The sequence below is a fragment of the Salvia splendens genome, chromosome 6 (genome assembly GCF_004379255.2).
Source record: "Salvia splendens isolate huo1 chromosome 6, SspV2, whole genome shotgun sequence".
Classification (NCBI taxonomy): Eukaryota; Viridiplantae; Streptophyta; class Magnoliopsida; order Lamiales; family Lamiaceae; genus Salvia; species Salvia splendens.
In genome coordinates, this window is record NC_056037.1 from 15,397,592 (window position 1) to 15,414,257 (window position 16,666).

A 16,666-nucleotide genomic window follows, 5' to 3' on the forward strand; every position below is an offset into this window, starting at 1 on the left:
AAAATGGCGTGGTCTTTGAACACCTCCATCTTGCCATCTCCGACTCTGGAATGGAAGCCTTTCTTGTCCAGCAATCCTAGCGAGATCAAATTCCTTTTGACCGAGGGGATGTATCTTACCTCAGTTAGAACTTTAACTGACCCATCGAACATCCTCAGCCTGACTAATCCCAATCCCTTTACTTCACAAGTATGGTCATTTCCCAGGATTACTGATCCTTCCGCAACATCAATCTTTGTGAACCAGCTTTTGTTGGATGTCATATGAAAACTGCAACCAGAATCCATGATCCAGCAATCTATCATGGATCTTTCTGTTATATTCATAATCTAGCCATTTTCAAAATCCTCAACCACTTCTGCTTGATCAACTGGCTTCTGAGCATCTGCTTGCTTTCGCTTCCATGCATAGCAGTCCTTTTTTATGTGTCTTGGTTTCTTGCAGTAGTGACAAGACCTAGTCTCCTTTCCTTCACTCTGCTTGTACTTCCAAGATTGCTACTTCTTTTTCTTTCCAGCCCTTCTGGAAACAATTTTTATACTCAGGCTTTCAGCAGCTTGATCAAGGGGTCTCAGCCCTTGCTTTTGAGCCTCCTTGAGTTTCAAAGCTGAGTAGACTTCCTCATATGTGACCTTGGAGTTCCTTCCCATGAGAATTGCATCCTTGAATTGCTCATAGCATCCGGGCAGAGAATTGAGGAGCATCAAGGCTTTATCCTCATCTTTCAACTCCTCCTCGATCTCCTCCAAGTCGTCAACACATTTGCCGAAATCTTCTAACTGTTCAAGAATGCTTCTGGTTTCTGAAATCTTGAATGTGAATAATTTCTGCTTCAAATGGATCCTATTTGCCAGTGACTTGGTCATGTAGATTGATTCAAGTTTGGCCCAAACCCCGGCAGCTGTTTCCTCCTTCGACACTTCTCTTAGCACCCGGTCATTCAAACTGAGAATGAGTGTGCTATATGCTTTATCTTGGAGTTCTTGATTCCTTGCCGCAGTCTTTTCATCTCCTTCTTGAGCTACGGGATCATTGTCCCCATTCAAGATTTCCCAGAGCCCGTTCTGCATCATCATCGCCTTCATTTTGAGTTTCCACAACCCAAAATCGTTCTTTCCATTGAACTTTTCCATTTCAAATTTTGTTGTCGACATCGCAGTCAGTAGACTTCTTCAGATGCGCTTCCCACAGACGGCGCCAATTTGTGAATCAACTTCAATATATATAAGATCCGAAGATAACAGAAATGGAATGCACAATACCCAAATATTTACGTGGTTCAGTCGAATGGCCTACATCCACGGAGAAGATGATCCTAGAATTTTATTCAAACACTCAGAAAGTGATTACAAGAGTCAACACTTGATCGACATGATCAAGAACACTCAAACTCACATACAAACGTTTTTCCCTTGACAATCACAGCCGATAACGATGTGAATCTCACAAAGATAGTGTATCTCTTGTAATAATGAAGAGTCTCAATCTCGTTATTCAGATCTCGATGTATTTGTTGTTACTCGGTCATTCCTTTATATAGAGTGTCGCGCATAACTGTTGCGCGTCTTGCGACCGTTCCGAACTGATGCAACGCTTGGTCGATCGTTACCTTCAACCGCTAGGTCAGTTCTGTTGCTTGATCAAGTCATTGTTACTTCAACCGTTGCAATGGTTAGTTCCAAACAACACCATTCTTCCATTCATTTAGCTTCACCTCCAACAAAATTAGTGTTAATTTGGATAGTTACCATATAAAAATGTTATTTTAATGATTAATTTGATACTCCCTCTGTCCCAACTAAGTTGATACAAAACATTTGGGCACGGAGGTTAAGAGATTGTGTTAAAAAGTATGAGAGATGAATAAAATAGGAAAGATAAAGAGAGAGTAAAGTAGGTGATGGAATAAAGTAAGAGTGATTGGATGTTTTATTTTTTGTCAAAAAAGGAAATGACTCAATTTTGTTGTAACATCCAAAAAAATGAATACGACTCAATTTAGTTGGGAGCGAAGAGAGTATATATTGTACATGTACTTCATAAATTTTATGCTATTTTTTTGGATAAAACTACTTCAAATTGTTTTAGTTAAACATTCTCACAATTCACCTCAGATCAAGACAGATACTATTTTGGACATTCTAGGATACAGCCTTGAATTCAGTTTGACCAAAATTCAATTTTTAAAAAAATTGACTACGTGATAAAAGTTCATGTACATCGTATTCAAATTTGGTGGTAAAGATTTGAATTGGTTATGTTTATGTTTATCCTAAAATTTTATACTATTAGCGTATACTTTATATTTTGTAAAAATCCTTCTTATATAGTATATGATACATCAAATAAATAAAACTTTCAATTGCGGATGTGGACTATCAGTCACTTCTCCACATATTCAATATTATCGGGATGGAGAACGTATGGGACCGTGCATGTCCATATACATGGAGGACTCGTAAGCTTTCTCATTGAAGCATGGATAAAAAAAACCACTTGGTTTGATTTCCCCATGAGGCTAAAATCACTGATTTTGTAGAGACAAAAAAAAACTTCAAAAAGAACAGAACCGAGTATTCTGGTCCTTCTCCAATATTAAACGGGGCTCTCTTTCAACTTTGACTATTTTTTTATACTTTTTTATTATTTGCAAGAACGGACTTTCTAGGGAGTTCTATTGAAATATGAGGTATTGCGAGCACACTAGTACCACGATATTTTGCTAGCACCCGCTAATGTCATAGTTCATGTTAAACGCCGTTTTTTTTAATAACAACATATAGATTGCGATGTTGAAATAAGGAGTTATGTTATTACCATAGAATGGACGCATGCATCATCATCTCACTTATCCCACATGATAAATAAAAATAGGAGGCGTAAGACATGGAGTGGATCCCCTGGCCACGTGAATTCACGGGTACACTTGATCGGCCCTTCACGAGACCTAATAATAATATAGTTTGTCCCTTGCACCCCATAATCTATTCTATGCTATTGCTCTCTCCACCAACACCATACATTTCTTGCGTCAAACTTCCTAATTTCGAACTCATTATTTGGCCCTCTACCCCACCTCTCATGCTAATGCATGGTCCTTATCAATACCACTCTTTCTTTTTCTTTAATTATAAATTTTCCTTATAGATAACATTCACATGCATGATAAATTCCAATCATATCGACTCAATTATCATCTCAAACTTAATTTTATGAATTGATAGATATGCCGTTAACGTTGAGTGAACATCTTTATGAATTATAAAAAAACTCATCGTTCATGTTATCATTTTTATTTGTATATTTTAATTTTAATACATTCTGAATTATCATTTGAAACTCTTAGTTTAATACACTACAAAAAAAACTCGCCTTTTAGTGACGGAAATTATCCGTCACTATCAGTGAAAGTTATTCACTTAACACAGTTAGTGACAAAATCAATACCGACGGATCCGTCACTAAAATAGCTTGTCCCTAAAAATTATTGACGGATTTGTCCGTCACTAAAGTTATTAACCCACTCAATGACGAAAAACGTGGGCGGCTGCCATGGTAAATTTCGTTTTAGTGACTGATTTATCTGTCACTAATTAGTGACTGACACTTTCAGGTCATTTATCCGTCACAAGTTCTTGAACTGTCAGGCACTTTCTCTAATTTGTCACTATTAAGCGTTTTTTTTGGTAGTGATATACTCTCTCCGTCCCAAAAGAATATACACTTTGGGTTTGACACGTGTTTTAATACATAATTGGTAAAGTAAAAGAGAAATATATAGAAAGAAAAAGTAATTAAAGTATTGTTAGTGAAGAATGAGTCTCACCTCAATAGGAGAGAAAAGAGTTTCTAAAATTAGAAAATGCACAGTTTCGTGGGACCGACTAAAAAGGAAATAGTGCATATTCTTGTAGAACGTGGAGAGTATTAAAATTCATTGTTGGATTTGTTTTTTCCATATAAAGTAATCTCTCCGTCCCATAAAAATAGAGATTTTGGGGTCGGCACAATTTTTAATGCGAAATTGGTAAAATAAGAGAAATGTAGAAAGAAAAAGTGATTGAAACATTAATAGTAGAGGATGGGGCCCACCTTAATGAAGAAAACACTTGTCAAAAATAGAAAGAGACTATTTTTATGGGACGAACAAAATAAAAGAAGATTGTTTTTATGGGACGGTGAAAGTATAATAGAATAATAATGTAATCGATCATATACATACTGGTTTTTCAATAATTTGCAAAATTAACTTTTATTGAATTTTAAAAATATCGATTAGGTACACCAATGATATTTTATGATAAAGTAATTAGAATTTTAGAATTGCAATAAACACATAAAATATAATGTGAAATACAGTAGACAATCATTGCTCACAAAAGATAATTGACACTACCACTTATATATATATAAGTGGTACCAACCATCCTATTTTCAAAATCAATAAAATGAAGCAAAGCATTCTTTTCCTCTTGATCACCATAACCACCCTGTCCAACGCCACGCCGCCCGCCGCGAAGCCGCCGAGCAACGAGACGATATACCGAATGTCGCAAGGCCTGTGCTGGAACTGCGTGGGAGAAGCCATACAGTTCTTGTACGGGCACAACTTGGTGCGGGCAAGAAAAATGCAGCTGCCCTTACGCTGGGACTCGGAGCTGGCCCGCTACGCGGCGTGGTGGGCCGGGCAGCGGCGGCGCGACTGCACGGTGGAGCACTCGTTCCCGGAGGGCGGGTTCACGCTGGGCGAGAACATATACTGGGGCAGCGGGCAGGCGTGGACGGCCATGGACGCCGTGGGTGCGTGGGCCGACGAGGAGAAGTACTACGATTACGACACTAACAGCTGCACCGCCGGCGAGATGTGCGGCCATTACACGCAGATTGTGTGGGGCAGTACGCGGAGGATCGGGTGCGCTCGAGTTGTTTGCGACGCCGGAGATGTGTTCATGACTTGTAATTACTCCCCGCCTGGGAATTATGTCGGCGAGAGGCCTTACTGACCGTGTAGGAAAGTTAAGAGGCTGTTTGGTTTGCAAGATTATATCTTAAGATTAAATATGTATTATTTTTAGTTTATGAGATTGAATTTCACGACTCAATCTTATATACATAATCATAAACATGTGATAATTAGTTATAGTCATAGATTAATCTTATACTACTATTTCTCATGATTATTTAGCATAACTTTGTCTAGTATGGGATCACGGGATCGGAAAGAATAAATTGATGTGTGAACTTGTTTGAGGTCACATGACATGTAAAAATTTGTGGAAGATAGTTTAGTAGAGTTTGGACTCATTCCAATCATTATATTGTTATGGGCATCTATAAAATTTAAAAAACGCTATTTATTTTTAAAAACAAAATTATAAGTGAATTGATTTACGATATCCAATTCCAGTGTTATGCTTTCTGGATCGCTTTTGTTTTGAGGGCTATAGTGGGCTGCGACGGAGATATAATTGTAGGCCCATTTTATATGGCCTTTTAATAAAATGCTGCTGGTTAGACTTTTTATTACTCCATTAATTTTTTTAATTAAAACAAGGCGGACCCTCAAGCGTGAATAAAATTACTTCCAAATAAGATGATTTTCTCTCCATTTAATACTTATTTTTACTTTTTTTCCCTCTCCAATTAACCACATTAATCTACAACTCTTAAAATCTCGTGTCAACCATGAAATTTGTCATCTTAGTCGGGACGGATGAAGTAGTAACGTAGGTCACGTCATTGGCGGACACACAGCCAAGGGAAGAAGGGCTTAAGCCCTCCCCCAATTATTTTTTTTTAATATTTTATACAATAAAAATTTTTGAAATTTTTGAAAAATGTCTTCAGCCCTCACTAAATTACTGTACGTGAAGTCTAAAATGTGAAAAACTAAATAAGGAGGGACTGAAATTTGAAATTGCAGACGAAAGTTTTTATAAAAAATGGTTGTCGTTGCTATTTAAGGAAAAAGATGAGATAACAATAAATAATTAAATTAATATAGTAATAATTAAATTGGCGAATGTCAAGTCCCATGCCTATAGGCTACGCCTATATCACGTGTTCTACTTCAGTTAGTAATTTTAGTGTATTAAACATAGTTTAATTATTTTACTTCAATTTAAGTTCAAATGTTTATAGCTTTACGATGCCCTTATTAATTCAGCTTTATTAGTAATATTTACTTCTTGGTATATTTTAAAAGAGTTGATCACAAAATTATAGTAATATTATTATTGGGTAGAGATTTTTCTATAAAGTAGTACTCCTTTAGTCCACAATTAATTGGCGTAAATTTTCTTTTTCATTCCTCCAGTCTCCACAATTAATTAGCGTAAATTTTCTTTTTCACACTTCCACAATTAATTGTCTCATTTACTCCGCTCGTCCCATAAAAATATACATTCCTTTTCTTTTTAGTCCGTCCCACAAGAATATGCACTTTCTAATTTTGAAAACTTTTTCTCTCTTATTTTACCAATTGTACATTAAAACTCGTGCCAAACTAAAAATACATATTTTTGTGGGACGAAATAAGTACTTTTTAGTACTGTTGATAATGATTTTCATGTTCCACTAGCCCATTCCATTAAAATATTATTATAATAGGACTTACATTTCACTAACTGTATCCACCTATTTTTCACTATATTTCTTAAAATTTGAGTAGAGTAAAACATGCCAATTTGTCGTGTACGGAGGGAGTTCTATACTTAAATTTTACATGTCACGATATACCAATTTCACTTTAAAACTCATACCGCTGCAGAAATCTCTATTTTAAAATACGAATGGAGTGTATGTTAACTATAAAAAATTTACTGTACAGCCCCTACCACGAAATATTCTCGCGTCCGCCACTGGGTCACGTTCAGAAAAACATGATGCATAATTCAAACACATTCAAGTAATTTTAACATAAAAACCATGCACTGTTGTTGAAGATGGCTTGATCAAGCAAGCCGATGATGGCTTGATCAAGCAAACCGATGGCTTGATCAACAACCAAGCTAATGACTTGATCAACCAAGCCTTGTTGCATGAGGAAAGTGAAGATGTGCATGTGAAGAGTTTGCGTGAAAGTCGTGCACGAGAAAAAGCAAGTGACAGCTCCCAACAAGTTGTCATCGTACGAGCCAACACCTCACGAGCTCGGCTCGTGACTGGACCTATGCGGGACCACGAATGTACTTGGAGAGACGTGGTGCTAAAGGGATTAAAGAAGGAAGTAGATTAGGAGAGTTTGTTATGATTAACATTGTAATCTTGTTTTAACCTGTACTAGATGGATTAGTGTAGTGTTCTAGATGTTTCCTATGCTACACATATGTAACAGCTCTTCAAGCTTTTTCCATCAAGCAATGAAACTGTGAAAACTTTCACTCGAATATGTTTATTCAGAGAACTTCCTTCTTCTTCATGCATTTTATCGCTTCATTTCATGTTATCAGAGCAGGATCTCTTTGATCTTGTCTCTCATACATCTTGAACTTAGCTTGCTGCTTATTTTCCAAAAATGGCAGAAGCCAATGAAACCATTCCCCTTGGAAACACTGCTACCCATTTTCTCTCAACCTCCTCCAATTTCAGTTAAACTAAATGATGGGAATTTCCTCATGTGGCAGCAGCAGGTAGATGTTACGGTTTATGGCTATGGCCTTGAAGGCTTTCTCACAGGAGAAGTGGACCCTCCGGAGAGGGAAATCCTAGATGCCGATGGTGAAACAATGGTTATCAGCCTTTGTCACATGGTAGAGACAAGACAGAAGAGTAGCTGGATCGCCGTTGTCTTCTCTGTCTGAAAATGCCTTAACCTTAGTGGTTGGGCTGAAATCTTCAAGGGATATCTGGAGTGCTCTAGAAACTAATTTTGCAAGCCGATCAACTGCCAAAGTGATGCAATATAGGCAACAAATGCAGAGCTTGAAGAAAGATGGTATGAGCATGAGAGATTATCTAGGTAAAATGAGAAACTATTTTGATTTGATTGGGTCCGTTGGATGTAGAGTGTCTGAAGGAGAACAAGTTCTCCACATCTTAGGAGGTCTTGGCCAAGATTATGATCCGCCAGTGTGTGCTGTGACCTCGAGGACAGATCCGTAGAACATTGGAGATGTTAGTGCTTTTTTTCTCAGTTTTTAATCAAGGATGGAAATTACTAGAGCTCAATCAGTGAGTTCAGAGGGATCTCAACCAACACTTAACTTTGTTCAACATCAATCTGGACAGAAGAGGGACCAGCAGAGCTTCAATGGCAACAGATTTGAATCTGGAGGTGGAAGAGGCTTTTGAGGCAGAAACCAAAGAGGTGGCCGTGGTGGTAGATCCTATGGAAGAGGAGGGAACAAGATAGTGTGCCAGCTATGTGAGAAACCTGGACACTCTGCAGCCAAATGTTGGCATAGGTTCGAACAGAACTATACACCTACTCAAGTTCACTTCAGAGGAAGTGCACCACAGCAACAACAACAGGGGTTCTTTAATCCCTCTGCACACCTGCTTCAATCAGTCCCAAGGTCTTCATCAAGTTCCTACTCGGTTGCCACTCCATTAGAATTTAACTATGGGATAAGCTCTTCTTCAAGCTGGTACCCTGACTCAGGAGCCACTCATCATGTGTCAAATGATCTCAACAATCTCAGCATCAGCTCAGAGTATACTGGAGGTAAAACACTCTTGCTTGGTAATGGAGATGGTGTTAATATTGCAAATATTGGTGAGAGTGCTTTTAAATCTCATTCAGCTAATTTTTCCAGAAAGCTTCATCTTAAAAATCTATTGCATGTCCCTAACATTACTAAAAACCTCCTCATTGTATCCAAATTTGCTCAAGATAACTCTGTGTTCTTTGAGTTTCACCCTAATTTCTGTTTTGTTAAGGACTTGAGCACCAGGGAAGTTGTGCTCAAAGGAACCCTTGAGAGAGGTCTTTATCACTTTGTAGTAGATCATTCACCAATCAAGAGAAGCAATTGATCCATTTCTCCCTCCAGTCAAAGATTTCCCGCAGTTCACTCTTTGAGTTTAGCTAATACTAAATCCAGCAGTAACTTTTCCCGTGTATCTAGTCAGAATTTGTCCTTGTTGCATAATAGATTATGTCATCCTACTCTTGATGTAGTAAGGCTTGTTCTAAACAGTTGTAATATCCCTTTTAATGAAATGGAAGATTTTTCACTTTGTCTGCCTTGTTCAGTCTCCAAAGCACATAGATTGTCATATTCTAACTCTGGATCAGAATGCCATTCTCCTCTTGAACTTGTTCATAGTGATCTATGGGGTCCATCTCCTATCAAATCCAGAAATGGATACTCTTACTATGTGTCATTTGTTGATCACTTTTCTAGATTTACCTTTTTCTTCTCAAGACTAAAAGTGATCTGGCTTTAGTTTTTAAACATTTCAAGGCCTTAGCTGAAAACCTCTTAGGTTCTAACATCAAAACCTTGCAGTCTGATTGGGGAAGTGAATTTCAAGGTCTAGTACCTTACCTTAAGGAGTGTGGGATTATCCATAGAAACGGCCTAGCTGAGAGAAAACATAGGCATATAGTGGAGACTGGTTTGGCCATTTTGGCTCAGTCCTTTTTACCTCAACTTTTTTGAGATGATGCCTTCATCACAGCAGTTCATTTGATTAATCTAATGCCCTCCAAAGTCATCAACAACTCCTCTCCATATGAGATATTGTTCCACAAGAAACCAGACTATTCTGCTTTAAGAGTCTTTGGTTGTCTTTGCTTCCCTTTCACTAGACCTTACAACAAACATAAATTGCAATTTAGGTCTGCTAAGTATACTTTCCTGGGGTATAGTCATTCACATAAGGGATATAAAGCTCTCATTCCTGATGGGAAAGTCATAGTAACCAGGGATATAGTCTTTGATGAGTCTGTTTTCCCATTTCATCAGGTTTCCTCAGATCAGCCAAAATCCATTGACTCTTTTTCTCCACTTTCTCATACATTGTTCTTTCCATTCCAATCTGCTCCTATAACTCATCACTATCCTCCACCTGACTTTAGTCCATCTCCTCCATCATCATCACATAGTGTCTCCCAGCCTCCTTCTGAGTTAGCCTCTGCACATTCTCAGCCTATCTTGCATTCTCCTGATCAATCTGTTGCAGAAAGTGCCCTTCCTTCTCTAGATACACCAATTCTCCCCACACATTCCATGACAACCAGATCCAAATCTGGGATCTTTAAGCCTAAACTCTTCACCATTTCTACATCTCCCTCTCTACCTAAATCAGCCTCTGAGGCCTTGCTCATTCCCATCTGGAAAAATGTTATGCTGAATGAATTTATTGCTCTTATTAAAAATAAAACTTGGATTTTGACACCTCTTCCACCAGGCAAGAATCTTATTGGTTGCACATGGATTTTTAAACTTAAATTTCATCTTTCTGGTGTTGTTGCTAGACACAAAGCTAGGCTTGTTGCTCAAGGTTTCTCTCAACAACCTGGGTTTGATTTTAATGAAACTTTTAGTCCAATTGTGAAGCCTACTACAATTAGACTCATCCTCAGTCTAATTGTCTATCTTGGTTGGAGTGTCACTCACCTTGATGTGAATAATGCCTTCTTGAATGGTGACTTGAAAGAAGACATTTACATGAAGCAACCTCTGGGATTTGAGCAAGGTGGACCTCATCTTGTTTGTAAGCTCAACAAAGCTTTGTATGGCCTTAAGCAGGCTTCAAGAGCTTGGTTCTTCATAGTGCACTCTGTCTTACTGACTCTGGGCTTCACTCAATCAAAGGTTGATGCCTCTATGTTCTTGAAGCAGCTGGGAAATGAGGTCATATACCTATTAATCTACGTTGATGATATGCTCATTACTGGAAATGCTCCTTCTTCTATTCAGCAGGTTATATCTCAGTTAAACAAGTCATTTTCTTTAAAAGATCTTGAGGATGTGAGTTTGTTCCTAGGTGTTGAAGTGGTTAAAACAAGTGACAATGGACTTCATCTTTGTCAATCTAGCTACATCAAAGATCTTCTAAAGAAAGATAACATGACTGGAACAAAGAGATGTCCTTCTCCTATGGTGTCAAACTCTGAACTAAGCAAGAATTCTGGTGAACCTGTCTCTCAGATACAAAGCTTTACAGAAGCATAGTAGGAGCATTGCAGTATGCAACTATTACCTGACCAGATATCAACTTTGTTGTGAATAAGGTAAGTCAATACATGTGGAATCCTCTTGATACACATTGGAGAGAAGTAAAGAGGATCTTGAGATATCTATCAGGGACACTGGATTATGGAATTCAAATAAAAAAAAATCACATGGAGGCATTACAACATTTTCTGACTCTGACTGAGCTCCTGATCTTGATGATAGAAGGTCGACTACTGGAGTGTGTGTTTATCATGGGAGAAACCTGATATCCTGGTGTGTCAAGAAGCAGACTATGGTGGCAAGGTCAAGTACTGAGGCTGAATATAGGAGCTTAGCTCAAGCAACATCAGAAGTAGCTTGGTTAACCTCAATGCTTAGAGAACTGAAGATTAAGAAAGGGAATACTCCAGTTATTTGGGTGGACAATATGAGTGCAATTGCTCTAGCCTCAAATCCAGTCCTTCATGCAAGGACTAAGCATATTGAACTGGACATGAACTTCGTTCGTGACAAAGTCTTGAACCATGAACTGAAATTAAGGCATGTGCCTACTGGTGATCAGATAGCAGACATATTTACTAAACCTCTTAGTCACCAATCCTTCGTGAAGCTGAGAAAGAGATTGGGTTTGGTTTCTCTAGCCTCCCTTGGATTGAGGGGGCGTGTTGAAGATGGCTTGATCAAGCAAGCCGATGGCTTGATCAACAACCAAGCCAATGACTTGATCAACCAAGCCTTGTTGCATGAGGAAAGTGAAGATGTGCATGTGAAGAGTTTGCGTGAAAGTCGTGCACGAGAAAAAGCAAGTGACAGCTCCCAACAAGCTGTCATCGTGCGAGCCAACACCTCACGAGCTCGGCTCGTGACTGTACCCATGCTCACAGCTAAGATGCGGGACCACGAATGTACTTGGAGAGACGTGGTACTAAAGGGATTAAAGAAGGAAGTAAATTAGCAGAGTTTGTTATGATTAACTTTGTAATCTTGTTTTAACTTGTATTAGATGGATTAGTGTAGTGTTCTAGATGTTTCCTATGCTACACATATGTAACAGTTCTTCAAGCTTTTTCCATCAAGCAATGAAACCGTGAAAACTTTCACTCGAATATGTTTATTCAGAGAACTTCCTTCTTCTTCATGCATTTTATCGCTTCATTTCAACTATTTGATGTTTAAGGAAATTTTTATATTCACGCTAAATTTGATTATATAAATGAAAAATGGAAATCATGCAAATCTAACGTTTATTGACTTTCCCTAAACAAACATTTTTTCACAACAATACAAAACCATATTCCCCTCATTTATGAACTAAACAAACCCAAGCCCTACACTATCATTGGCGGATCTACGTGAGAACTGTTGAGAAAACCGGGTAATTTTCTCTCAAATAGTGAAATGAACCGATTCAGTAATTTCAGAGTTAACCCAATGGGGTCTACTCGATAAAATTACTTCTCCAAATAAATTCTTTGGAAAGACTGGCGAGGACACTGTCCCTCTTAAATACCAGATTCCTAACAGAATTTATCAGTCGGTGTATTTATCACAATATAAAAACACCCAAAAGAACCGTACAAAACACTACTACCAAACCCGCAAATAATATTGAATACAATACTACTACAGAAAATAAACCCAGAAATAAATGCGGAACAAAATAGATAATAAAGAAATAACACACCCGGAACTTTGATAACGGAGTTCGGCCAAATTGCCTACGTCTCCGAGCACCCTCTGCAGAGCCCACTTATATATTTAAATGGAGAAGAGTACAATTTTGGGATGTCTACAAATGAGGGAGGAGTGCTCCTTTTATAGGTAGCAACTTCCCCCCAACTATTGCTAACCACCGATGTGGGACAAGGAATTTTGACAAAAAGTCAAAGTTTGTAGGCAAACTTTAACAAATCTCCACCTTGGCAAAATTTCAAATCCCACGGAACACAAATCTTCTCCACCAAAACAAACGACTCGCGGTGCTTTCATATTGGCGCAGTCAAGCGCCAGCTCCAAGTCGCAGAATATTAACCAAGTCCAAACAATGTTCAAACTTGGCTCTCGTCACCACCTTAGTCAACATATCTGCAGGATTCTCCAAAGTCGGAACCTTTCGGATTACAATTTTCTCTTCTTCGAGAACTTCCCGCACAAAATGATAGCGAACATCAATGTGCTTCGTCCTTGCATGAAAGACCTGATTCTTTGCTAAATGAATAGCACTCTGGCTGTCAGAATATACTTCAAGTTGTTTCTGACCAACACCCAATTCTTTCAACAACCCATGAAGCCAAATTGCCTCATTCACAGCTTCAGTAATGGCCATGTACTCTGCCTCTGTCATAGACAAAGCTACCGTTGACTGCAAGGTAGACTTCCAACTAATTGCCGCACTCGCTAAAGTGAACAAATAGCCCGTAGTAGATCTTCGCTTATCCAAATCACCAGCATAGTCGGAATCACAATATCCAACTGCAAAATGACCAAGTGATTTATCCTGCTCAAACAACAAACCAATATCTACAGTATCTTTGATATACCGCAGAATCCATTTCACAGCTTGCCAATGACCCTTTCCTGGATCATGCATGTATCTGCTCACAGTACCAACGGCCTGTGAAATATCTGGTCTTGTACACACCATTGCATACATCAAGCTTCCAACTGCGTTAGCATAGGGAACCTTCGCAATATATTCTCGCTCATCTTCCGTATTTGGAGATAACTGAGAACTAAGTTTCAAATGAGGAGCAAGTGGGGTACTTACAGGTTTGGAATCATCATTTATACCAAAACGTTGTAGTACTTTGGTCAAATATTGCTTCTGTGTCAGCCAAAGCTTGCCTCCTTCTCTATCTCTTGTTATCTCCATGCCGAGAATCTTCTTGGCTTCCCCCAAATCCTTCATCTCGAACTCTTTACTCAACTGAGCCTTCAATCTGTCAATTTCAACTTGGCTCTTTGATGCTATCAGCATATCATCAACGTATAAGAGTAGGTAGATGTAGGAACCATCTTGAAGTCTGCGCAAATACACACAGTGGTCGTATTTGCTTCTTGTGTACATCTGATCCTTCATAAACTTGTCAAACCGTTTGTACCACTGTCTTGAAGACTGCTTCAATCCGTACAACGATTTGTTCAACTTGCAAACCCAATTTTCTTTACCAGCAACCTTGAATCCCTCCGGTTGGGTCATATAGATTTCCTCCTTCAGATCACCGTGTAAAAACGCGGTCTTCACATCAAGTTGAGCTAGCTCCAAATTCAACTGCGCTACCAAAGCCAACAAAATTCTAATGGAGGAATGTTTTACAACAGGAGAAAATACCTCATTATAATCAACTCCCCCCTTCTGGGCGTAGCCTTTAGCTACCAATCTTGCTTTGTAGCGAACATCATCTCTGTCAGGAAATCTCTCTTTCTTTGCAAAAACCCATTTACATCCAATTGTCTTCCTGCCTTTCGGCAATGGCATCAGCTTCACCTTTCCAACCATCGCTTTCTGAACTTTCAATAGCTTTCGAAAAGATACATGGAACATCATCAACAACTGGAAGCGCATATGCTACCATATCCGCAAATCGAGCAGGTTTCTTATTTTCCCGCCTCATTCGCCTGACTGCAATTGGCTCTGATTGCTGCGAAGGTTCTTGGGGTGGAACCTCTTCATCATCTGACTCTTCTTCTTCTTCCGTAGGAGAGTCATTTGTGGTGTTCGTAGTTGGGATCACAACTGCTTCTTCGAACTCCACCTGCTTCGGTGTATACTCCACCTGCTGCGAAGTATCACTACTATTTGGATTTACCTTATTCAACATGGAAGATTCATCAAAGGTAACATCCCTACTTACAATCGTCTTCTTAGACTCTAAACACCATAACCGATATCCTTTAACACCAGCACTGAAACCCATAAACAAAGCCTTATTTGCACGTGGATCCAATTTTGACTCAGTCACATGATAATATGCAATAGAACCAAAAATACGCAAAGAATCATAATCAGTTGCTGGTTTACCGGACCATACCTCTAAAGGAGTCTTGCCATCAATGGCAGAACATGGCAAACGATTGACAATGTGTTGAGCGTATGAGATGGCCTCAGCCCAAAATGTCCTGTCTAGCCCAGCATTAGACAGCATACAACGAACTTTCTCCACTAGTGTTCGATTCGTACGCTCTGACACTCCATTCTGCTGTGGTGTATGTCTCACTGTGAAGTGCCGAACTATGCCACACTCCTGGCATACATCTTGGAAAGGATCACTCTTGTATTCTCCACCGTTGTCTGATCGGAGAACCTTGATCTTCCTCCCCATCTGATTTTCAACTTGAGCTTTCCATTTTAGAAAAATTCCAAGGACTTCATTTTTGCTCTTCATAGTGTACACCCAAACTCTCCTGGAAAAATCATCAACAAAAGTGACAAAATAGTGTCTACCTCCAAGTGACGGAGTCTTGGCAGGTCCCCACACATCTGAGTGCACGTAATCCAGAATTCCCTTTGTATTATGGATTGCAGTGCCAAATTTCACTCTTCGATGTTTTCCCAGAACGCAATGCTCGCAAAACTCTAATTTGCAAGACTTCGTACCTTTCAATAATCCTTGCTTGGCGAGAATTTGCAATGATCTCTCACCAGCATGTCCCAATCGCAAATGCCAAAGCTTCGTCGCCTCTGCATCCTTCTTATTACTCAAAGTTGCAGTTGCTACTGTCCCAACAACTGTACTACCTTGGTAGTAATACAAATTGTTCTTTCTCACGCCTTTCAACATCACCAATGCTCCTGAAGTTGCTTTAAGAATTCCATCTCGCATCATCACAACTAGGCCTTTAGATTCTAAGGCCCCCAATGAGATGAGATTCTTCTTCAACTGGGGCACGTACCGCACATCCTTCAAAATTCTGGTGGATCCATCCTGATTCCGTAGCTTGATTGAGCCTATCCCGGCTGTCTTACATGGACTGTCATTCCCCATGTAAACAAGTCCGCCATTGAGTTCTTCGAAATCAAAGAACCACTCCCTGATGGGACACATATGATAGGTGCAACCTGAATCCAATATCCACTCGTCTGGATGTGATGTTGAAGGTGAAACCGTCAAAGAACAATCTGACTCCGCATCATTTTTGCATTCAGCAACATTTGCATCTTGCGAAGCCTTTTCTTTCTTCTTCAACTTTGGGCAGTCTTTCTTCCAATGTCCTTTCTCATAACAGAAAGCACACTCATCTTTGGCAACTCGCCTTTTCGATTTGGACCTTCCTCTTCTCTCCTTTGATCGGCCTTGTTGACGACCTCTTGCCACTAATGCTTCATCTGTAACTGCTTTGCCTTTCATTTTATCTGCCTTTCGCAATTCATGACTATACAAAGCAGAACATACAGTATCTAAAGACACATTCTCTTTACCATGGAGTAATGTGGTCTCCAGATGTTCAAATTCATCAGGTAGAGACGACAACAACATCAATGCCAGATCCTCATCCTCAAATTTCACATCTAAATTTAGCAGGTCTGCTACTAATTGGTT

At 39.2% G+C, this 16,666-nt stretch overlaps 1 protein-coding gene across 1 annotated transcript; it reads left to right on the forward strand.

Annotated features, from left to right (window-relative positions):
- The first annotated feature begins 4,444 nt into the window (after nt 1-4,444).
- Nucleotides 4,445-5,174, forward strand: LOC121807079 (pathogenesis-related protein PR-1-like). The gene has a single exon (XM_042207276.1). The coding sequence runs from the start codon at nt 4,449-4,451 to the stop codon at nt 5,001-5,003; it is 555 nt and encodes a 184-aa protein (XP_042063210.1). The 5' UTR covers nt 4,445-4,448; the 3' UTR covers nt 5,004-5,174.
- The last annotated feature ends 11,492 nt before the right edge of the window (nt 5,175-16,666 follow it).

What these genes read in the sequence shown, in the direction of transcription:
- LOC121807079 (XM_042207276.1), top strand. Translation starts at nt 4,449, where the DNA reads ATGAAGCAAAGCATTCTTTTCCTCTTGATCACCATAACCACCCTGTCC.